General features: G+C 44.3%; 1 protein-coding gene across 1 annotated transcript; it reads right to left on the bottom strand.

Moving 5' to 3' along the window:
• Positions 1-19,554: 19,554 nt before the first annotated feature.
• LOC124672188 lies at positions 19,555-23,342 on the bottom strand. The gene is made up of 8 exons (XM_047208461.1): positions 22,986-23,342; positions 22,848-22,892; positions 22,387-22,512; positions 21,179-21,276; positions 21,049-21,097; positions 20,251-20,348; positions 19,802-19,940; positions 19,555-19,714 (listed from the first exon to the last, which is right to left on the bottom strand). The coding sequence occupies exons 1-8, from the start codon at positions 23,340-23,342 to the stop codon at positions 19,559-19,561; spliced, it is 1,068 nt and encodes a 355-aa protein (XP_047064417.1). The 3' UTR covers positions 19,555-19,558.
• Between the last annotated feature and the right edge of the window lie 1,657 nt (positions 23,343-24,999).

Raw genomic sequence — 24,999 nt, 5'->3', positions numbered from 1 at the left:
AATAGGACCCCGGGCGAAGATTTCGTCCAATTCCGAGAATATTTCCTTACTAGGATTTCGAAACCAAAAACAGCGAAAACAAGAATCGGCTCTTCGGCATCTCGTTAATAGGTTAGTTCCGAGAAAATGCATAAATATGACATATAATGTGCATAAAACATGTAGGTATCATCAATAAAGTAGCATGGAACATAAGAAATTATCGATACGTTGGAGACGTATCAGCATCCCCAAGCTTAGTTCTCGCTCGTCCCGAGCGAGTAAAACGATAACAAAGATAATTTCTGAAGTGACATGCCATCATAATCTTGATCATACTATTTGTAAACATATGTAATGAATGCAGCGATCAAAACAAAGGTAATGACATGAGTAAACAAGTGAATCATATAGCAAAGACTTTTCATGAATAGTACTTCAAGACAAGCATCAATAAGTCTTGCATAAGAGTTAACTCATAAAGCAATAAATCAAAGTAAAGGTATTGAAGCAACACAAAAGAAGATTAAGTTTCAGCGGTTGCTTTCAACTTATAACATGTATATCTCATGGATATTGTAAACATAAAGTAATATAACAAGTGCAATATGCAAGTATGTAGGAATCAATGCACAGTTCACACAAGTGTTTGCTTCTTAAGGTGGAGGGAGATAGGTAAACTGACTCAACAATAAAAGTAAAAGAAAGGTCCTTCAAAGAGGAAAGCATTGATTGCTGTATTTGTGCTAGAGCTTTTATTTTGAAAACATGAAACAATTTTGTCAACGGTAGTAATAAAGCATATGAGTTATGTAAATCATATCTTACAAGTTGCAAGCCTCATGCATAGTATACTAATAGTGTCCGCACCTCGTCCTACTTAGCTTGGACTACCGGATCTTTGCATGCCATGTTTCAACCAAGTGTCACAAAGGGGTACCTCCATGCCGCCTGTACAAAGGTCTAAGGAGAATGCTCGCATTTTGGATTTCTCGCTTTTGATTATTCTCAACTTAGACATCCATACCGGGACAACATGGACAACGAGATAATGGACTCCTCTTAAATGCATAAGCATGTAGCAATGATTATTGTTCTCATATGAGATTGAGGATATATGTCCAAAACTCGAAACTTCAACCATGATTCATGGCTTTAGTTAGCGGCCCAATGTTCTTCTCTAACAATTTTGCATGCTCCAATCACTAAAATGATAGATCCTTCAGACAACACGGACATGCATAGCAACTCACATGATATTCAACAATAGTTGATGGCGTTCCCCAGAAGCATGGTTATCGCACAACAAGCAACTTAATAAAAGATAAAGTGCATAAGTACATATTCAATACTACGATAGTTTTTAAGGCTATCTTGTCCCATGAGCTATATATTGCAAAGGTGAATGATGGAATTTTAAAGGTAGCACTCAAGCAATTTACTTTGGAATGGCGGAGAAATACCATGTAGTAGGTAGGTATGGTGGACACAAATGGCATAGTAGTTGGCTCAAGGATTTTGGATGCATGAGAAGTATTCCCTCTCGATACAAGGTTTAGGCTAGCAAGGTTATTTGAAGCAAACTCAAGGATGAACCGGTGCAGCAAAACTCACATAAAAGACATATTGTAAACATTATAAGACTCTACACCGTCTTCCTTGTTGTTCAAAACTCAATACTAGATATTATCTAGACCTTAGAGAGACCAAATATGCAAATCAAATTTTAGCAAGCTCTATGTATTTCTTCATTAATGGGTACAAAGCATATGATGCAAGAGCTTAAACATGAGCACAACAATTGCCAAGTATCACATTACCCAAGACATTTTAGAATTACTACATGTAGCATTTTCCAATTCCAACCATATAACAATTTAACGAAGAAGAAACTTCGCCTTGAACATTATGAGTAAAGCCTAAGGACATATTTGTCCATATGCAACAGCGGAGCGTGTCTCTCTCCCACAAAGTGAATGCTAGGATCCATTTTATTCAAACAAAAAAAAACTAAAACAAACCGACACTCCAAGTAAAGAACACAAGATGTGACTGAATAAAAATATAGTTTCAGGGGAGGAACCTGATGATGTTGTCGATGAAGAAGGGGATGCCTTGGGCATCCCCAAGCTTAGACGCTTGAGTCTTATTAAAATATGCAGGGGTGAACCACGGGAGCATCCCCAAGCTTAGAGCTTTCACTCCTCTTGATCATAGTATATCATTCTCCTCTCTTGACCCTTGAAAACTTCCTTCACACCAAACTTCAAGCAAACTCATTAGAGGGTTAGTGCACAATTAATAATTCACACATTCAGAGGTGACACAAACATTCTTTACACTTCTGGACATTGCATAAAGCTACTGGACATTAATGGATCAAATAAATGAATCCAACATAGCAAAAGAGGCAATGCGAAATAAAAGGCAGAATCTGTCAAAAACAGAACAGTCCGTAAAGACGAATTTAAAGCTGGCACCAGACTTGCTCAAATGGAAAAACTCAAAACTAATGAAAGTTGCGTACATATCTGAGGATCACGCTCGTAAATTGGCAGATTTTTTCTAATTTTCTACAGAGGCCTGTGCCCAGATTCGTTACAGACAGCAATGCTGTTTCTGCGCAGCGATCCCAAATATAACATCAACTATAACATAGAAACTTTACTTGGCACAAAAACATGATAAGGAGAGGTTGCTACAGTAGTAAACAACTTCCAAGACTCAAATATAAAATAAAGTACTGTAGTAAAAACATGGGTTGTCTCCCATAAGCGCTTTTCTTTAACGCCTTTCAGCTACGCGCAGAAAGTGCAAATCAAGTAACATCGAGAGATGAAGCATCAACATCATAACTTGTTCTAATAATAGAATCAAAAGGCAACTTCATTCTCTTTCTAGGGAAGTGTTCCATACCTTTCTTGAGAGGAAATTGATATTTAATATTACCTTCCCTCATATCAATAACCAGCACCAACAGTTCGAAGAAAAGGTCTTCCCAACACAATAGGACAAGATGCATTGCATTCGATATCCAAGACAACAAAATCAATGGGGACAAGGTTATTGTTAACCGTAATGTGCACATTATCAATCCTCCCCAAAGGTTTCTTTTTAACATTATCGGCAAGATTAACATCCAAATAACAATTCTTCAATGGTGGCAAGTCAAGCATATCATAAATCTTTTTAGGCATAACAGAAATACTTGCACCAAGATCACATAAAGCATTACATTCAAAGTCATTGAATTTCATTTTAATTTTGGGCTCCCAACCATCTTCTAACTTTCTAGGAATAGAAGTTTCAAGTTTTAGTTTCTCTTCTCTAGCTTTTATGAGAGCATTTGTAATATGTTTTGTAAAGGCTAAATTTATAGCACTAGCATTAGGACTTTTAGCAAGTTTTTGTAAGAACTTTATAACTTCAGAGATGTGGCAATCATCAAAATCTAAATCATTATGAGCTACAGCAATGGGATCATTGTTCCCAAGGTTGGAAAAAATTTCAGCAGTTTTATCACAAGCAATTTCAGCAGTTTTAGCAATTTCAGGCAGTTTTGTACGCTTTGCACTAGAAGTAGAAACATTGCCAACACCAATTATTTTACCATTGATAGTAGGAGGTGCAGCAACATGTGAATCATTATCATTACTAATGGTGGTAATAGTCCAAACTTTAGCTACATTATTCTCTTTAGCTAGTTTTTCATTTTCTTCTCTATCCCACCTAGCACGCAGTTCGGCCATTAATCTTATATTCTCATTAATTCTAACTTGAATGGCATTTGCTGTAGTAGTAATCTTATTATCAATATCATTATTAGGCATAACTTTCAAATTTAAAAGATTAACATCAGAGGCAAGTCTATCAACTCTAGAAGCAATAATATCAATTTTATCAAGCTTTTCCTCAACAGATTTGTTAAAAGCAGTTTGTGTACTAATAAATTCTTTAAGCATAGCTTCAAGACCAGAGGGTACACTCCTATTATTTTTGTAAGAATTCCCATAAGAATTACCATAACCATTACCATTAGCAGAAGGATATGGCCTATAGTTATTACCAGAGTTGTTCCTATAAGCATTGTTGTTGAAATTATTATTTTTAATGAAATTCACATCAACATTTTTTTCTTGAGCAACCAATGAAGCTAAAGGAACATTATTTGGATCAACATTAGATCTACCATTCACAAGCATAGACATAATCACATCAATCTTATCACTCAAGGAAGAGGTTTCTTCAACGAATTTACCTTCTTACCATGTGGAGCTCTTTCCGTGTGCCATTCAGAGTAATTTATCATCATATCATCAAGAAGTTTTGTAGCCGCCCCCAAAGTGATGGACATAAAGGTACCTCCAGCAGACTGAATCCAATAAATTCCGCGAAGAAAAATTTAGTCCTGCATAGAAGGTTTGGATGATCATCCAAGTAGTCGATCCATGGGTTGGGCAATTCTTTACCAAAGTTTTCATTCTCTCCCATGCTTGAGCAACATGTTCAGTATCTAATTGCTTAAAATTCATTATGCTACTTCTCAAAGATATAATTTTAGCGGGAGGATAATATCTACCAATAAAAGCATCCTTGCATTTAGTCCATGAATCAATACTATTCTTAGGCAAAGATAGCAACCAATCTTTAGCTCTTCCTCTTAATGAGAAAGGAAATACTTTCAATTTAATAATATCACCATCTACATCCTTATACTTTTGCATTTCACAAAGTTCAACAAAATTATTGAGATGGGCAGCGAGCATCATCGAACTAACACCGGAAAATTGATCTCTCATAACCAAGTTCAGTAAAGCAGGTTTAATTTCAAAGAATTCTGCTGTAGTAGCAGTTGGAGCAATAGGTCTGCATAGGAAATCATTATTATCTGCATTTGTGAAGTCACACAACTTAGTATTTTCAGGGGTATTCATTTTAGCAACGGTAAATAAAACAAACTAGATAAAGTAAATGCAAGCAACTAATTTTTTTGTGTTTTCGATGAGCAAGACAGTAAATAAAGTAAAACTAGCAACTAATTTTTGTGTGTTTTGTTTAGGTGCAGCAAACAAAGTAGTAAATAAAGTAAAGCAAGACAAAAACAAAGTAAAGAGATTGAGAAGTGGAGACTCCCCTTGCAGCGTGTCTTGATCTCCCCGGCAACGGCGCCAGAAATTTGCTTGATGCGTGTAGATGTACACGTCCGTTGGGAGCCCCAAGAGGAAGGTATGATGCGCACAGTGGCAAGTTTCCCTCAGTAAGAAACCAAGGTTTAATCGGACCAGTAGGAGTCAAGAAGCACGTTGAAGGTTGATGGTGGTGAAATGTGATGCGGCGCAACAACAGGGATTCCGGCGCCAACGTGGAATCTCGCACAACAAAACCAAAGTACTTTGCCCCAACGAAACAGTGAGGTTGTCAATCTCACCGGCTTGCTGTAACAAAGGATTAAACGTATCGAGTGGAAGATGATTGTTTGCAAGAAAATAGTAAAACACAATTGCAGTAGATTGTATGCTATGTAAAGAATAGGACCGGGGTCCACAGTTCACTAGAGGTGTCTCTCCCATAAGATAAAAGCATGTTGGGTGAACAAATTACAGTCGGGCAATTGACAAATAGAGAAGGGCATAACAATGCATGTACATGATATGATAAATATAGTGAGATTTAATTGGGCATTACGACAAAGTACATAGACCGCCATCCAACTGCATCTATGCCTAAAAAGTCCACCTTCGAGGTTATCATCCGAACCCCATTCGGTATTAAGTTGCTAAGCAACAGACAATTGCATTAAGTATGGTGCGTAATGTAATCGACAACTACATCCTTAGACATAGAATCAATGTTTTATCCCTAGTGGCAAAAGCACATCACAACCTTAGAACTTTCTGTCACCGTCCCGAGTGTCAATGAAGGCATGAACCCACTATCGAGCATAAATACTCCCTCTTGGAGTTAAGAGTACAAACTTGGCCAGAGTCTCTACTAATAACGGAGAGCATGCAAGATCATAAACAACACATAAACAATAGATTGATAATCACCATAACATAGTATTCTCTATCCATCGGATCCCGACAAACACAACATATAGTATTACAGATAGATGATCTTGATCATGTTAGGCAGCTCACAAGATCCAACAATGAAGCACAACAAGGAGAAGACGACCATCTAGCTACTGCTATGGACCCATGGTCCAGGGGTGAACTACTCACTCATCACTCCGGAGGCGATCATGGCGATGAAGAGTCCTCCGGGAGATGAATCCCCTCTCCGGCAGGGTGCCGGAGGCGATCTCCTGAATCCCCCGAGATGGGATTCGCGGCGGCGGCGTCTCTGGAAGGTTTTCCGTATCGTGGCTCTCGGTACCGGGGGTTTCGCGACGGAGGCTATTTGTAGGCGGAAGGGTAGGTCGGGGGGCGACGAGGGGCCCACACCATAGGGCCCCCTCCGGCCGCGCGGCCCTATGGTGGCGGCGCCTCGTCGCCCCACTTCGTTATCTCTTCGGTCTTCCGGAAGCTCCGTGCAAAAATAGGACCCCGGGCGAAGATTTCGTCCAATTCCGAGAATATTTCCTTACTAGGATTTCGAAACCAAAAACAGCTAGAAAACAAGCAATCGGCTCTTCGGCATCTCGTTAATAGGTTAGTTCCAGAAAATGCATAAATATGACATATAATGTGCATAAAACATGTAGGTATCATCAATAAAGTAGCATGGAACATAAGAAATTATCGATACGTTGGAGACGTATCAATGTACACGAAGGAATATGCGAGCATCATGCAAGCAGCCGAGCTATCGCGGCTAAAGTCTTCAGAGCAGGATTTTATTGGTTAACAGCAATCGAGGACGCGAAGGAAATAGTGAGAACTTGCGATGCGTGTCAAAGATTCGCGGCAAAACCTCACTCGCCAGCAGCAGAACTTATGCCAATCCCATTGTCTTGGCCCTTTGCTCAGTGGGGTCTCGACATGGTAGGAAAACTACACAAAGCTTCGCCAGGAGGATATGAGTATATGCTTGTCGCCGTCGATAAATTTACCAAGTGGATAGAAGCAAAGCCGATAAATTCACCAGACGGCGCGTCGGCAATCAAGTTCGTAAAGAGCATCGTCTTTCGATTTGGAGTCCCTCACAGCATTGTCACAGACAACGGCAGCAATTTTACGTCCAATGAGTTCAAGGCATATTGTGCAGAAAGACGATCAGTTTTTTGCCGGTTACCTCGATCCATTGCATTGCTAGCCACCGACGAACTCGACGATCTTGAACGTGCCATCGAGATCAGCTCCTTGCAACCTCTAATTCCCACAGACGGCGCCAATGACAAAGGTTTAATTTGTCAATGCCTACAGATTGTAGACTAGGGTTTTGCTAGAAGTAGAGGGCAAGTAGATCTCGAAGGTTTCAGCCGAAAAGTATTCGACGATTGTAAAACTAGGGTTATGTTGACGGTAGATTCGATCCTTTCTTTGTCCCTCGACTCCCCCTTATATAGAGGGTGGAGCCGAGGGTTTCGTAATACATAAGTTACAGAGTTCGGGAGGGTTTCGTACCCAACCCGTAAGATTACAAATCTCTATCTTTCCTAATACAAACTATCTTTCCTTAACACTAAACAAGCTTCCGAGTCTTCTTATTCTTTGAGTCCTGGGCCTTTACAATCGTCGAATACTTTTCGGCTGAAACCTTCGAGATCTACTTGCCCTCTACTTCTAGCAAAACCCTAGTCTACAATCTGTAGGCATTAACAAATTAAACCTTTGTCATTGGCGCCGTCTGTGGGAATTAGAGGTTGCAAGGAGCTGATCTCGATGGCACGTTCAAGATCGTCGAGTTCGTCGGTGGCTAGCAATGCAATGGATCGAGGTAACCGGCGAAAAAAGCAAAGTGGTCTACTTGACCTCCGGCTTTGAAGAACTCGGAGCAGATGCTGGCTTATATCCCAGAGTGGCGAGGATCTTCTTCGAATTGGGCTTTGCCGCTTTGATTAGCGATTGCCACTTCTTCGTCTCAATTTTCCCCGTGTCGCCAACTTTGGACCAATCGACTTGCTGCTGACTCTCGGCGATCAAAGCCATTGTACCTTCGACGCCAACCTTCAGTCCTTCTTGACGAAGTTGAAGTCCAAGGTCTTCTTCGCCATTGAAGCACTGGGCAAGATCAATGAAAGTTGCAGGTCGCTCCTTTTTGTGGAAAAAATAGGGGAAAAGCCGCGACAGGCCAGCTTCAGCTTCATCTAATCCGTTACGAGCTTCCGTCCCATGGATTTCGAGGAGGGAAAGTGCGTCGAGAAGCTCGTCATCCTCAGGATTTTCCAGCTCATATTCTTGATGTGTCCTCCCTGATTGAAGCATAAAAACAGAGGAGGTTATCGAAAAGGAAAAAGGAGGGAAATCAAAACACGAAGTGAGAAAACATCAAGGGTGTGAGAACTTACTAACAAAACGTCGACTCTGAGTTTCTAGTCGACTGAGGATCCCTTCTTCTCGGGTAGAATGCTGAGCTACGTTTTCCTCCAAGGCCCTTTTGGCGTCGTCGAGTCTTTTTTCAAGATCCTCGACAGTTTTTGTGTGCGCACTCTCGCTATGTTCTAATTCAATAGCGAGGGCGTCAGCACGTTTGTTGGCTTCCGCCAATTTTCCTGCCAAGATAAAGACAGATAAGCACAAATAGTGACAGGAAAGATTCGACAAAAGAAAGCTGAATAGATCGAGTACCTTCAAGTTCGCGGGCGTAATCACGGTACCCGATAAATTGGGTACCAAAGCGGACGAGCTCTTTCATAAAAGGCTGGAGATTACAAAGAAAAAAAATCAATATAGGAAGAAGTCAAAGTTGACATCAAGGAGAAACAGAGGAAAACTCCAAAAGAAAAGTCAATACAGAACAATTTACCTCTTCCATCAAAGAAGTCGAGGAACAACCAGTTAATATGGTTGGTTCCTTGGCTGCTTCTACCCTAGCTCTCTTTGGGGAAGGAGCTCGGGGCTTTCAGCTGGTTCTGGGTGTTCAAGGTTTTGTGGAGGAGGAGAAGTCTCATCGCCATCAGGACGAGCTTCCGATACAACTAAAGTACGAGACGTGCTCGTTCGAGCAGTCTCGTCAATAGGAGCATTTTCCTCCTCATCGTCACTGCCATAAAAATAGAGACAAGATAAAATAGCAAGCTCAAAAACATCGACAAAAGGAAAAATATAGTGCATAGCAATTCCAAGGAACTTAAGAGCTGACGAGTGCAGCATCATAAAGACCCAAAGTTTCTTCCTCGGCATTGAAGGCAGCTTTTCCGGCACGAGGAGTATTAACTTTGGAGGTGCCAGAATCGATGGCTCCATCTCTTTTCCTTTTACCCTTTGGAGAGGCAGCAGGAAGTGAGGAGCGTGTCGACGAAGAAACTTCTGCTTCTGTCTCTTTTTCAAGAGAAGCCGCGGATTTATGAGAATCCCCGACTCCACTTTCAGGGCGAGACGCACCCTGGTTGTCATCGGTGACAACGGCCCGTTCTTCGACTTCCCCACCCTCGGGAAGAGGAGGAAGAGAAGATAGAACAAGGTGACCCTGTAGAAAATAAAGAAAATCGACAACAGTTATATCTAGCTACAAGTAAATATAGTTTCCATAAAAATAATTCAGGAAGAAGGTAAAATGTCGACGAAGAACAAAATACCTCGGGAAGAGGATTGGTGCGACAAAATGGCGCAACCTTGCAAGAAGATGGAATGGTGTCCTTCTTGCTAAGCTTGGAGATTCTTCGGATTAGCTTCTCCAAATCTTTGGCAGAAAGATTTGTGGAGAGCCTCTCGACATCTTCATCACCGGCGTACATCCAAAGGGGATTTTTTCGAGCTTGCAGAGGTTGCATTCTAATCCTAAGGAAGTAAGCTGTGATTTGGATACCCGAAAGCTCCTTGCCACGGGTACTCTGAAGTTCACGGATGCGAGTCATCAGCGCCTCGTCGCCAATTTCTCTTCTTCGGAAGCTTCAGCGTCCCAGGAGCAGCGACGAAGAATTTTGGCCTTTCCGTCAAAAGGGGCGATGTTGTACTCTATCGAGTCAGAGCCTTCTTCGCGTACATACAGCCACCTCTTGCGCCAGCCTTGGACAGGGTCAGGAAATTTGACGTCGAAATAATCAACGTCAGAACGAACACAGATGACGACGCCGCCAATATTATAGGCGACGCCGTGGGAGCCATTACGGCGGAGGCAGAAGATGCGTTTCCACAGAGCCAAGTTAGGTTGGACTCCGAGAAAGCACTCGCACAATGTGATGAAGATCGACACGTGCAAGATAGAATTGGGCGTCAGCTGATGAAGCTGAAGCCCATAAACAAAAAGAAGACCCCGGAGAAACTCGTGGACAGGAGGGGAAAGACCGCGGATCAGATGGTCAACGAAACTAACCCGGTACTCCATTGGAGGCTTTGGGTAGCTTTCTTCGTGGGGGAAGCGCAGCGCATCCTTCTCCTTGTTGAATCCCAACCTCTTCAGCAAGTTCATGTCTTGATTGGAGATCTTGGATCTCTCCCACTCAAGATCTTCGGTGGCCATTGGAGATTGCTGGAGCGCCGGAGTATGTGTGTCGTGGGGAAGATGATTCCCACTCGAGGGGAGTAGAACAGCACGAGCTCGGAGGAGCGCGCAAGGCAATGGGAACAATGGAGGATTTTTTGGCAGAGGCGCAGATGGGCGGAGTGAGCGAAAGTGCCAGAGGAAGAAGATGATAGAATTAAATAGAGGTGCGGCGAATCGATGCAGCCATTCGATGAAAAATTTACGGCGTAGATGGATTACACGTGGACAAGGGGTAAAAATGGCTTTTCACTGAGAAAAGAAATGACAGAGGGTACAGTACGTGCGCCAGAAAAAGTGGAGGACGTGTGTCCCCCACTTGCACGACGTGTCAATCAGATGGCAAATTTGGACCCACAAAGCAGTGAGAGGAGCGGTTTTCGCATGTTTCCAATACAGAAATCGTGGCTATCATCAGCAATGACGTCATCATGGTAAAAGAAAAGCTCGACTATGAAGCTGGGAGAGATTATCGACAACGTAAGATTATTTCGAGAGCCTTTGATCAAATACAAGTTTTTGCCCAAATGCTCGGGGGCTACTTTGGAAAATAGAAAACTGCGAGTATAACAAGATAGAAAGGGCGAGAGCCTATGACCAAATGCAAGCATTTGTTCATAGCCTCGGGGGCTACTCCCATCGGGAGCGCTGGTCGCGCACCCAATAGATATAAAAATATCGAGAAGGATTATAAACATAGCGGCAGAGGGTATTAATCTCTGGAGCCTACACCCAAGCACAAGTTCTTGGCTGTAGCCTCGGGGGCTACTCCCATCGGGAACGCTGTTCGCGTGCCCGATGAATTGTTATCAAAAGAAAGAAACATGAGTATATTTCGAGTTACACAAATAACTCTGCATATACTCCCATCGGGAAGACAAAATAAGTCATCAAATATGACTCGATAAAATGTGCTATTCCAACAGCCGAAAAGCACTCGACAATATATTCTCAGAGCGCTAAAAGTCGCGAATAAATCTCTGAATGCCGTTCGTCTTATTTGAATTAGGAAAGATAGAGATTTGTAATCTTACGGGTTGGGTACGAAACCCTCCCGAACTCTGTAACTTATGTATTACGAAACCCTCGGCTCCACCCTCTATATAAGGGGGAGTCGAGGGACAAAGAAAGGATCGAATCTACTGTCAACATAACCCTAGTTTTACAATCGTCGAATACTTTTCGGCTGAAACCTTCGAGATCTACTTGCCCTCTACTTCTAGCAAAACCCTAGTCTACAATCTGTAGGCATTGACAAATTAAACCTTTGTCACTCGGTCTTCAGGAAGCTTCGTGCAAAAATAGGACCCTGTGCGTTGATTTCGTCCAATTCCGAGAATATTTCCTTACTAGGATTTCTGAAACCAAAAACAGCAGAAAACAGCAACTGGCTCTTCGGCATCTTGTTAATAGGTTAGTGCCGAAAAATGCATAAATACGACATATAATGTGTATAAAACATGTAGATATCATCAATAATGTAGCATGGAACATAAGAAATTATCGATACGTCGGAGACGTATCAGTAAACATGCAGTAATTTGGAGCACTTAAACCGCATCATCGTAAGCATTGCTTACACCCCTCGGTAAACGATGGCGCCATGTAGTACGCGGCTAAAGATTGTGTTCCGAAAAAGCCTCTACGAGTGCTAAAGGATGCAAAAAAACAAGGGTGATGACCTTTCCCTCTGCTATAGATGCCTCTACGAGCGCCGAAAATAGCAAGAGTTTGGAAATACACATAATACAACCCACGTTTGATATTTTACTTATGGAAATATCAAAAAACAACGGGCTCATCGGCAGCATCATTGCACCCGAAATATTCGGGAGTGACTGTCGGAACATACATCGGTTGAAAGCAAAGTTGCACATACAACGAGTTTTAGCAAGACCTGCAACACGAGCTGATCACTCAAACAATTAGCTGACCAACGAATACGAAAAACATTTTAACGGACAATTAAAATTTGCTCCCTCAAAATTTGCCAACGGCATCAACACGGTAAAAGTACCTATACATGTATCTACCGAATAAAAAACTTCGGCTAAACAATTCTAACACTTGGATAAAGTAGCCAAAATAGCCTATTTACAAAATAACCTCAATCCCTGAAATCACCCTCGAGGAGTTTCTCTTTCTTCAGGTACCCTTGAATCCTTTTCAAGCTTGTCGACAATTATATTGGCGGGCAGCAATACCTTCGGATACAGAGTCTCCAAGTTACCAACCGCGTTGGCTATAGTAAGAAGATTTGCCGACGGGTAACGTGCAAGGACAAGGGAAAGTGTAAACCTGGCTCCGGCAAAAACCTGAGCTCGCACCAAGTCTCGAATCTTTTTGGTATTCCCAAATTCAGACATCAGAGTCAACAGCGTAGGAGGAATCCCATTCAACGGGAACATAGTCCTCCAAATTACCCTCAGGGCTTTGTAGCACTTGTCGAAGAAATGGTGGACTTGTTGGACCCGATCCTGAAATCGTGCGACAGCCGAAGCCTTCGAGTGTTCCCGCCAAAAAAAATCTTCTGCTGATGACAGCTCAGTCAATGCGTTCACACGCTCGTGAATTCGCTTGTTCTCCTCGGCACGGTTCAGGGATATGACTAGCAATGGAATTAATAGAGAAATCAGGCGATATGCTCACTAGAGAATAATAAGCAGGAGGATCATGAAGACTTACAGTTCAAGCTTTCAGTGGCTTTATGCAGTTCAGTAAGAGCATAGCGCTCTATGTCGGCTGCAATTTCGCCCTTCTTCCTGATAATAGCAGCCAAGGCATAGGTACTGCGCAGATCTTTTTCCATCTGCGCAATCCAATCCTTCATTCGCTGGATCCGATTCTCTTCAGAAAGAGCACCCGAAGAATCATCAACAAAGGGCGGCACTGGGAAAATCTGCAAAGAACAACGTTAAAGGGATGACGGATCGCTTCAATTCAGACACCTAAAATAACTCCCATCGGGAGAAATGCAAGTGGAAATATCATAGCAAGCGTGTACTAGCAACATTGCTAGTACAAAGTCTATTACAAACATAAGTTTTTCGGCAAATCATCGTTTCACATCAAATCAAAGAAAAGTTGGTTACAAAAGTCAAGGGGTTTGAGTTTGGGATGATAGACTTGGGCCAGCCGATGTTTTCTTCGATGAAACCAGATCAAGGAGCTGGCGTGCGCATTGAACAGCTGACGTTTTGAAGGTGCTTAAATCAATAAACTGCCCATCTCGATCTTTCGGCAGCTCCTTAGACATCTTCTCGATATTGGCCTTGAAGCCATGACCCATCATAAGTTGGAAGGCTAGGAGGGCACCATAAGTACGCGAAGTACGTTTGAATACCTCGATAACCTCCTTGGTGTCGACCGCGAAGGCGTCAATTAGCTGCCCCAAAGTCTTGTCTTGACTAATTTTGGGGAAGATCATCGAGTGCATCTGCGCCATGGCACCTTTGCCCTTATCAAGGAGCTCCCGTGTAAGCTGGTGGGCGGCGACAGTCATCGACACACTGTTTGCCGGAGAATTGTTTGGAATTTTATCCAATGCGGCAACAGGGATGTCGGCAGCCTCTGAAAGGAGACGAAATGGAAAAGATTATTATCAAAGGATTAGATTCGCAAAAGTCGCTAAGAAGGCGTAAAGAGAAAGTACCAAGCAAAGCCAATGAAGATTGGCGCAGGAGATCATCTTTTTCGGCTGCCCGAGCTTCGGCAGCCAACCTAGAGGCTTCCTCTTCCTTCAGCTTCTCCTTTAGCTTACCGAGCTCCTCTTTGAGGGAGTCGACTTCTTGGCGAGCTGCGGCGGCTATTTTGACAGCACCATCCAGTTTCGAGGAAGAAGATTTAACTTCCTTCTGCAGCCGAGCCTTGTCTGCTTCGAGGGAGGTGAATTGGGAGGCGAAGGCCTCCAAAGAAGAAATAACACCCCGCGGGTCCTTGAAAAATAAGGATAATCATTAAGCAAGGTACGCACTAGTTCGATTCACGTTATAATCAAAAAGGGACTTACATAAGGAGGAGTCACGTCGGCGGCGGTCGAAGGAACATCTTTCCCCTTAGAAAGGGAAGAAGCTGTCGATACCTGAGCCGCGGGGACCGTCTTAGGAGCCGAAGCTTCGGAAGCCGCAACGTCCGGCGGAGCGGCGCCAGATTTGGCTTTCTTAGACGGAGGCTCAACGAAACCTTCGTCCCTGTAAAAAGGAACGATCGACAGAAGTTATGAAAAGAATGCGAGAAATAAGGGGACAAAATATGGCGTCAGGGAAGAAAGTGCTTACATATCGAAGAGATCATCTTCTTCGGCGAAGCCGCCGGTTGATCTCTTCACGGGTGAAGCCCTGGCCTCCTCCGCAACTGCATTAACAAAGGCATCACGATCAGCGTCATCATCACGCACTGATCCCTCTGTGTCGCAAGCATCATCGGTTGGGGGAGGAAGATCGGTGTGAGCAGTTCCGGAATCTATCGGATCATCGTGTTTGCTCTCTGGGCCTGTGTGCTCGACAGTGTGAAAATCAACGGGTACTGAGGAACCTCTTCCCTCAGAAGTATCATTTGGCGAATCATGCATGTTTTCGGAGACTATGGGGATCTGTCAAAGAGAAAAAACAAATAAGAATAATGGTAATTATGTCGACTAAGTGGAAATAGCATAATGAGAATATGAAAAGGGAAGTTACCTCTGGCGGTGGATGATCGGCATCAAGAGGAGTGTAAGAAGATATCAATGGGATCGAGTCTTCTTGACTAAATAAAGTAAGGCGACGGACTTCATCAAGCAGCTCCTTTTCCGACAGTTCGGCAACATTAATCCTGGTCTCATCCTTCGAACCTGAATACAACCACATTGGACGAACTCTGGCCATGACTGGTTGGACTCGACGTTTCAGGAACACCGCTGCCACCTCTGTGCCAACCATAGTTTGGCCATCGGCCTCTTTGATTCGAAGAAATTTGGCGAATAATTTGTCGGCAGCTGCCCTTTCGTCGGGAGAGAGAATGTTCTTCCAGGAATCCTTAGGCTTGGCTTCGAGGACATCGGCAAAGCAAGGAAGCTGGGACTCGGTTGACAAGGAATCCTTGACATAAAACCATTTCAGTCTCCATCCTTGCACGGATTCTCTCATTGGGAAATTGAAGTAATTAACCTCCGAACGAGCCACAAACCCCATTCATCCGATGACAAAAGATCCATTACTACTGATGTACCTCTTTACATAAAAGATCTTTTTCCACAATCCAAAATGAGGCTCGATGCCCAAAAACGCTTCGCAGAGAGTAATGAACACAGCGACGTGAAGGATTGAGTTAGGAGTGAGTTGCCACAGTTGGATTTCGTAAGTCCCCAGAAGATGAAGAAGGAATTCATGAGCAGGAAGCGAGAGACCCCGATATAGGAACGACAGGAACATCACAGTAAATCCAGCAGGAGGATTGGGCCGAGAAACCGCACCTAGAAAAATTACATTCCCCTCGTCGGAGGAGATTAACCCCAGGCTTCGGGATCTCTTCTCATCGCGTTTGGTGATGGATGACGCTATCCAATCCCCAGGTTTGGCTACCGAGCCTGGCGGCGGCGCGGCGCCGGAGCTGGGGGAGGAGCGTCTGAAGCGCTCCCTTTCGGAAGATTCGAGGAGGATTTGGCGGCGGCGCCACCACTGGTAGAACTGGCGGCGGCGGTAAGGCTCTTCTTCTTCACCATAGCGAGATCTGAGGAAGATTGGAAAAACAGTGGTGGCGGCGCAGCAGTAGCGACGGGAGGAAGAAGAAGAAGAAGAAGAAGAAGAAGGGCGAGAAGATGCTACGGAAAGTATAGGAGAAGAATAGAGATTTTCGTCCTTTGGAGATTTTAAGAAAGGGAGAACTTGAGGGCTGTGCGGGCACGTGTCGTTGCTACCAGTTCATCAAGTGGATCTTTTCCATTAAAGATTACGGAAATCGAGGAGGTGCCTTGGTAACTGTGCGAGAAGGGCGGATGTTGCTTAAAAGCAGGGCTAGATAGAGAAAGAATAGGCCCAGCGGGTCGCATCCTGTCAGTCAAAATCAAGATATCAGTAAAAGCGTCATCAATGACGTCATGAGGAATGCCCAAAGCATTCGAAGGAATAAAAAGGTGTCGGATGGTGAACTTGAGTCTACGCACAGATTGCAAAGCATCTGTACTTAGACTCGGGGGCTACTCCCATCGGGAGCGCTGGACGTGCACCCGACAGAGTGAAGATTCGAAGAAAAAAGCTTTGAAGGAAGCAATAATTGCTTGATTCGAGTCTGCACCCGGTTGCGAGGACCCGTGCCCAGACTCGGGGGCTACTCCCATCGGGAGCGCTGGACGCGCACCCGACAGAACTTTTTTGCACTCCAGGATCATGCCCAGGGACTTGATTCTGTGTAGGGTAACGTTGTTTTGCCATCGGCAGTTAACTAACAAAAGTTGGGCACGGGTCTCATTATCTCTTGCATGAGGAAATGTATCGGATGACTTATGAAGACTTGCAGAAAATCTTCGGCAGAGCAAAGTGTTCGAGTGGTACAACTTGAGTCTACGCACGGATTGCAAGCATCCGTACCTAGACTCGGGGGCTACTCCCATCGGGAGCGCTGACGCGCACCCGACAAAAGAAGAACAAGAACAACCGAGGAGAAGAACATTAGGTGAAGCCATGCTTTAGTCTCTACCCGAACTATCTTCGGCTAGACACTCGGGGGCTACTGACGTGTGCACTACCCTTCGGGTAACCGACGTTTCCCTATCCTATATTTCCTAGTTGGAGGCCCATGAAGGCACTTGGAGGCGAGGCGACCCATCCGGGCGGTGCACCAGAAGATTCCTTGACAAGCAAGACAGAGAAGCAGCCGAACAAGGAAAGATTAGATCTAAAACTACTGTAAACCTAGTCGTACTCGGTTAAACCTCTTGAGACCTGGCCTCCTATATAAAGGCCAGGAGAGGGGCTGCCGAGGAGGACAATCAATCTTAGCAATCTTAGCCACCAGAAGCTTGGAGCTAGGTCATCATAGCGCTTAGCCATCTCGACGAGATCTCAGCCGAACTATTCGGCACCCCATTGTAACCTATTATCATCATAATCAAGAACAGACGGGCATGACGTAAGGGTTTTACCTCATCGAGGGCCCCGAACCTGGGTAAATCGCTCTCCCCGCTTGCCTGTGAACCGATGTCTCGTCTCAGCTTGCAGGATTCCATTAACCCTAAGCCCCTATCGGAGGGCATTGCCGAGGAGCACCCTCGACACCGGGCCTCCGATTTCTGGGATACGGTCCTCCCCACGAGAGTTCAAAATCCCTGATTTGACATCTCTGTGTCTCATAAAGGTGGAATATTTTTCAGTGGGAGGGGCGTTCCCGTCAACAACGAGACGTCTATGGTGACTTGGTCAATTTAAAAATCCGATTCGTCGGCTTAGTCTTCGGAGGTGCACATAGGGGTAGGGTGTATGTGTGTGCATTCATATAGGTGAGTGTATGCACGTGTATGTGAACGTCCGCGTCTATACTGTGTTTTTTTAAAAAAAGTAAATACACACGAATGGCTAGTTGTCTCTTTCTTTCAGTACAATCTTATTTTTATAAACATCTTGCACAAACTAATGAAAACCATCCTATTTTTCTTGGAGGCATCGTCTTGGACTCACGTCTCTCTCCTCGACGTCTCCCGAGAGGTTGTGCTTGTGCGTCGAGGCGGCGGCCTCAGGAACCGTCGCGGGTGGTGGCCTATGAGGTAGGGCCGTGGCTCATCATGATCTTGGTTGACCGTGCAGGAAGCTGAACTTTGTCGTGACGTGTTTATTTTTACTTTATAGTATGTTATCTACTTCCTCTGATTCGAAAAAAGAGTCGAAACGCTAATACACATTCATTTTACAATTAAGCCTTTGTAAAATCAGAAAAACCATTCCGTGCCCTACAAAATTCAGAACAGCAAGCGATCTGATCATCCATATCGAGCGCCGCCTTCAGCGGCTTCTTCGGCTCCGTGCCGGCGCCATACGGGTCCGCCATGTCGAGGAAGGCGGAGCTGCGGGAGGCCAGGGCCTCCCAGTAGGTATGGCTTCGCGGAGGAGGGATGCAGCAACGGGGCCACCAGATCCAGTGTGTCCGGCCTCACAGCAATCAGATCCATCCTCGCCGACGCCGGATCCGGCGATTTGTTGCCGGCATGGACCTAAAGGTCGGCCTTTTGCGGCGGGGAGGTCGGCGAGCCATGGATGGTCAAGGGAGAAGAGAGAGTAAAGTGGGGGAGGTTTGCTGGGTGCGAATGCGGGGTGGTTGACCCGACGAGATGTGGACTGCGGGTTGTTTAGAAAATAAGTGCGATGGCTTTTTTGCAAAATTTACCGTCCGACACTTTTTCCGCATCGGAGGGAGTAAATTAATTGGGAGTGGTGTTTTGGCTCATGAGATCATATGCTTCTTTTATTTTAAAATGCATCTTAGGATTATTTAAAATGTTAAAAAATTGAAACAAAAATTCACACAATCCTACGCGCCCATAAAGTCGTTTTATGAAAAATCAATTTGGCGTGTGTAAAAAATACAAAAATTGGTGCTAAAAATAAAGCTTTTCACAAGATAAATTTTCTTCGTTTTACATAGACCACAAAAAAATCAGTTTTTCACGACGAACCCACATACATTGTGAAGATGTACATGTAGTATTTTTTGTCAAAAAAAAATTGACACTTCAAAACTATGTTTTTCTGGTAGAGGGAGTATGAGGGAGTACTATAACCAGACTTAAATTTTTTTTTGTAAACTTGGTAAAACTAGAACAAGTTTAACTTGAGACAACCTAAATGAGCTTTGCAAACCCGGATGGAGGCAGAGTACCATCAAATTCACAAGTTTTAGAACATGCCAAGAAACTGAGCAACTACGAAGCAGTAACCAGAAAGTGCCAAGAAAACAAGGTTCTACAATACACTACGAAGAATAAGGGCTCCAAAATGTTGAATCTACCAGATGAAGAGAAATACTACACTGATCGTGGCACGAGCTTATCTAACCATGACAGGATTATCTCAGCTCCTTTCTCCCACGAGCAATCTAGCATCATATCATGTGCTACCCCTTCCACACAGACAGGTTGCACATTGTAGAATCTTGCAGTTTCAGAAAGTCCTTCCACATCCTAGATAATCGAAATGTTCAGAGGATGAGAAACGATGAATTTATTTCGTGCTTGTCACAGATTTGTTTGTGGGTTGGGTTCACTCACCACAATGAAATCGTTGCTGGCACCCATGACCAGAACTTCTAATGTACCATTTCCCACGGAGGGTACAGGCAATGATGCATTGAGTTTCCTCAAGTCAAATAGTGGCAACTTCGAGCTGTCCTTCATTAGACCTTGGTACCTGCAGCATGTTGTAGATGTTAATGCCATCACAAGAAAAGAGAAACTTAGACAGTGAAATGGCCTAGAAAACTGGAGAATCAGCAATAGGATTATAGGAAGGAAAGTTGGTGTGATCAATAATATATACAGAGACTCCATTCAGCCGGCAGAGCGGTACCAGTAATAACCCTTTCAGTGGTACACCATACAGGTACACCAACCCTGATAGCAGTCATGTTCAAGTTTATAACCTTTTTTGTGGGAAAGTTTATAGCCTAATATTCAAAATGTTCCATGGAAAATGTAAATGGCATGGCAGAGATCAATACCTCAGGACTAGTTCGTCATCCATTTCTGATGAGAAAAATGTTTCCTTGCAGAGAGGCAATGAATTTGCATACGCTTTTGCAGCCAAGCTAAGAGTAACCTGATAGCAAGATGGATAAGATTTCATGAGTACGTGTCAACAAAGCTAAGCACATTAATATAGTATTAAATACTAAAGGTTTGAAGAGACAGATGAAATTCCTAGGTTGAAGCAAAGTAATGGTCACGTGTACATGAAGTGTATGATCATATACGCACCTATATTCACAGCAATCCTTTGCTTATAAAAGAAATTAAATTAAATTAACTTGTAAAGAGAAGGAAAGAAAGTCAGGAAATATGGTCAGTGATTCAGGTGCAATAAATTGTGGATCAGCGAACACATCCACCGACAAAGGAGAACTGAGGGCATTAAAATAAGCATACTTAGTTCAGGCCAATTGTACAAGGTGAAAAAAATGACTGCCAATAAGCATGGTGTTTGTACAGAGAATTGCCAAGGGAAGCTTCACTAAGTTTGCCCAGCACCAAGCACTGAACATTAAGAAAACTTTGGAGGTACTCGAAAGGAAACTGATTGTATGGTAAGTGAATGTTCAAGGCAATTCACACCTGTAACAGGATTAAGTACCAACTAATACAATTTTAGACAAGTGAACATAGAGCAAAAACCCACCATAGGAGCTAAAATAAACACTAGAATTTTTTCTTATAGATGCAGGGCATCAGAGTACTGTACTGAAATTATAAAACGGCAGAATGACAAAATAAGGAAAAGGGAAAATTGGAGTTTTGTTTACCTTGACAGCAGCAATTGGTTTAGTCAAAAGGTAACGCCATACCAATCCACTGGAGGATGATACAAAAGAGTTACATCATAACAATAGTATGATAAGCTGGTAAATGTGTAGCAAACAATAATTTGTGTACCTGTTTCCTGAGGGAGGCACAGAACAGACAAGAACAGCACCGGAAAGCTTTGGATGAAGAGGTTCTGAATTTATAATAGAAAAGGTGACACGTAATGACTTCAGCGAAAATGAAGAGACAAACATTGATTCCAATAAGAAAATTGAGACACACATTACTCATTAGCACTGTGTGATGGTAATATACTAAAAATGCAAACAAGAGAGTGAAATAGGATGTACTTTTGCGCTGATGAAGGATTAAACTTTTACTAAATAACATGAGTACTATGACCAATGTGTAATTGTAAGAAACCATAACATTGATGCATACAAGGTAGCTTTAAAACGCTTGTAAATGGTAAGCAGGTGAATCTTTTTCCCTGAGACGTGAGAGCGTGTACTTGCTGTGCTCATATTTGTGCAGCCGGGACAAAAAAAACAGTACCCCTCATCATACAGTAATCATTTTGCGGACTGCTGCAAAATTTGATTATCTTGCACTCGTTGGCATTCATCCAAAGTACCCAGCTAGAACCCAAAGGTATTGCAGAGTGGAGACAATGTCTCAAGGAACTAAAAACCAGCTCCATTTAGAGGATGTGCATCTCTCTGAGTCTAGTCCATCTCATTCTGCGGGTACGAGGGACTGTAAATCACCTCAATGTCATAGGGTGCAGTTGAAGCCTTCTTCTTTCTATTTTTCTTGTGGTTTGATGACCCAACACAGGTGCCGTGGCAGCTACGGAATGAAGCAGGCTTCAGCTGCACCCTATAGCGCCGAGAATCACATGTCGTTATCCACTGAGAATGAGCAAGGCAATAGTTATGGAGATGCAAAAGATAAGACTTGGATTGGAGAAGGTTAGGCAATGAGTACACGGTCCGAATGCTTTTTTATTGGATACTTTGGTGGGGAAAGGTTATCTGCTTGTGTACTAGGCTCATAAGATATTTTGTCAGATAAAAAATTATCTATCCCAAAGAACTAATTATTTATGTAATACTCCCTCTGTTGATCTATGTAAGGTGTCCAGCTTATTCAGATTTACCTTTGACCAGCAATTAACAGTTGGTTCAACAGTATGCATTATGTGATACATGATTGATACCGTTGGGTTCATAAGCAGAAGTATTTTCTTCCCAAGCATCAGATTTATTTGTAAACACGAAGGATGGGAAGAAGTACAATCATGTTAAGCATGAAAAGAACACTGCCGAGTAACATACAGACTTCATACCTTGTAGGCATGATATATATTGCTGCACAATCAAGCCCCCAAAGGAATGTCCAATTAGAATAGGTGGGCCAGGAACCTCCTTTCGGATGAAATCCGCAATATCGCCACTATGTGTCTACTGCAAGTCAATCACACATTGGGCTGACTCTAATTAGATGATGAAGAAATACAGTATGAGACAGCCAGTGCTAAAGTGCTACAGTGAGAATGCTATTAGTGGCGGCAAGTGCTGCATTCCTTGTAACTTTGCTGATGATTTATGCTCGATAGCACGTCTAGTGTCGCAGAAGAACATAAATCACTATGGATTTTCTATTACTCCCTCCGACTCAAAATAATTGCATATAAATGGATGTATCTGCACACTAAATCTTGTCTAGATACATCTATTTTTGGGAAATTATTTTGAACCGGAGGGAGTATTAGAAGAATGCACCTTTGCCAAATTACCTCGAGCGTGCCAGCCACTGCCTCAGATGGAATGCTGCTTTCACCCTGCAACAGATCAGATATCAATTATAGCCTGCCTCAGATATCACATGCGTAATTCAACAAGCGGCCTACATGCATGTACGCCCGACTAACTACCTGCGCTCGGAGGCTGAGGGCGAAGCAGGAGAACCCAGCGCGCGAGAAGAAGGGCAGCCAGTACTCCGCCCAGCACCAGGCAGCGTGGAAGCTCCCGTGCAGGAACACCAGCGGCGGCCGGTCGCTCCTTCCCGGGGTCGGAGTGGGCGGTTGCTGGGCGATGACCTCTAGGTCGAGGCCGCAGGGCAGGCGGTGGGAGCGGCGGGACTGGCCCTCCTGGAGCGCGTAGGCGCACGCGGCGCGGAGGGGCCTGGTCCCCCTCCGCCTCGGCATCGTCGCTGCCGGCGACGCCCGCGCTGGCATTGGCGGCGACACGGGGAGGCGGGGAAGGGTGAGGGCGGAGACAGAGGTGGCCATGGCCATGGACGGGGTTTGGTGGGGATTCGATGTGACGCCGTCCGTCGGGCGTCCGATGTGAGCTGGGACGGGAGCGTGGAGTTCGGATAAAATGGTGAAAACTCCTGTTTCGCCGACTGCAAAGCGGCAATCACATCGAAACTTGATTAAATTTGAATCGCACCAAGGTTTAAGCAGGAGTGGGGTTTGGGGAATTGTACGGTTTCAAAGGTTGAAGGCTCTGCACTTGACGGTTGATTATTCTCTATCTACTTCTACTTCTACTACTTATAAAAGAGCAAACATGAATTTCTCTACAATCACCCCACAACGTACATGGATGAACAACAACTGACTACAACCCAACCATCAGGCCCACCAAGCTAACAATTTTCATTGACCTAATCAAATCTCTCGGGTGCACTTAGTAATTTAGGATGACGGACGTAAAATACGAAACCCGCGCATTCCTCCCGTGATGATCGCTAAACAAAAAGGTAACTGATTCATCCCCACAATCTCCTCCCCATAGACACCTCCTTCCTGATTTGCATCGCTACCGGCGGCGTCCAGGCCTCCCTCGAGTCGAGGCTATCCTCGCATCACATGCCCGCCGGGAACGCGTCCCCCCCCCCCACATCGTTGCCTCCTCCCTGGAGGGCGCACTCGCTGCCACCACATCACACGTCGTCGGCAGCACCGTCGCCGCCTCCCTGGAGGGCGCACTCACTGCCACCGCGTCACACGTCGTCGGCAGCACCCTCGCCGCCTCCCTGGACGGCGCACACGCTGCCACCACATCACACGTCGTCGGCAGCACCCTCGCCGCCTCCCTGGACAGCGCACTCGCTGCCACCGTGTCACACGTCATCGGCAGCACCCTCGCCGCCTCCCTGGACGGCGCACTCGCTGCCACCGCGTCACACGTCGTCGGCACCCTCGCTGTCTCCCTAGCGTCACACGCCATCCGCAGCACCGTCGATGCGTCCCTGGACGCCACACTCCCTGCCACCACGTCACACGCCGGCGGCTGCACCGTCACAGCGCCGTAGCTCTCAGCCGGGCCATCGCCTTCCTGCAAGCTGACACAGGTCAAAACCATACCCCATTTACAAACACAATGAACTTTATCAATGGCAAGAAACAATGCAATCCGTGTCTTTTTAGCTATATCTTAAACGGTTCCAAAGTTTTGAGCACGGTTTCAGGGTAAACATAAATAATCTTATAGACGCAAGACATCCCTTTGCCCTCAAACGTAATATTCTGGTTCCCCTGATATCCCATGCAAACCATATAGGTTGTATCTGCATGCAAATGTTCACTTTTTTCCAGCATTTACATTTTTTAAGTATTGCTCAAAACTGGCCTACTATATTATTATAGTCCTAATAGACCAACCATCCAGTTGTCGCAACAATAACCTGATCCAGTTCTCGCTAAAAAAGGACAATCCTTTCTGAGTAGACCAATCATCCAGTTGTTGCTACAACTGATTATATTGTTGTTGTTGTGCTCCCTGGAAAGCTTTTCGGATGGCATCTCCGAAGCGTGATGTGGGACGCACCCCTCTTCAGGATATAAGCAACACCAGCTCCTTGGGTAAGTATCAGCAACCAATGCCTACTGAGTGATATTTTGATGTAGTGCTAAATAACGGTATGGATGTACACAGACC

Source organism: Lolium rigidum, chromosome 7 (assembly GCF_022539505.1).
Source record: "Lolium rigidum isolate FL_2022 chromosome 7, APGP_CSIRO_Lrig_0.1, whole genome shotgun sequence".
NCBI lineage: Eukaryota > Viridiplantae > Streptophyta > Magnoliopsida > Poales > Poaceae > Lolium > Lolium rigidum.
Note: the sequence above shows the minus strand (reverse complement) of the source record. Positions and strands in the feature narration are given on the sequence as shown.

What these genes read in the sequence shown, in the direction of transcription:
- LOC124672188 (XM_047208461.1), bottom strand. Translation starts at nt 23,342, where the DNA reads ATGGCCACCTCTGTCTCCGCCCTCACCCTTCCCCGCCTCCCCGTGTCG. An exon ending in CCCTCAGCCTCCGAGCGCAG is followed by an intron (nt 22,893 to 22,985) that starts GTAGTTAGTCGG and finishes GATCTGTTGCAG; the next exon opens with GGTGAAAGCAGCATTCCATC. An exon ending in CCAGCAACGATTTCATTGTG is followed by an intron (nt 19,715 to 19,801) that starts GTGAGTGAACCC and finishes TCGATTATCTAG; the next exon opens with GATGTGGAAGGACTTTCTGA.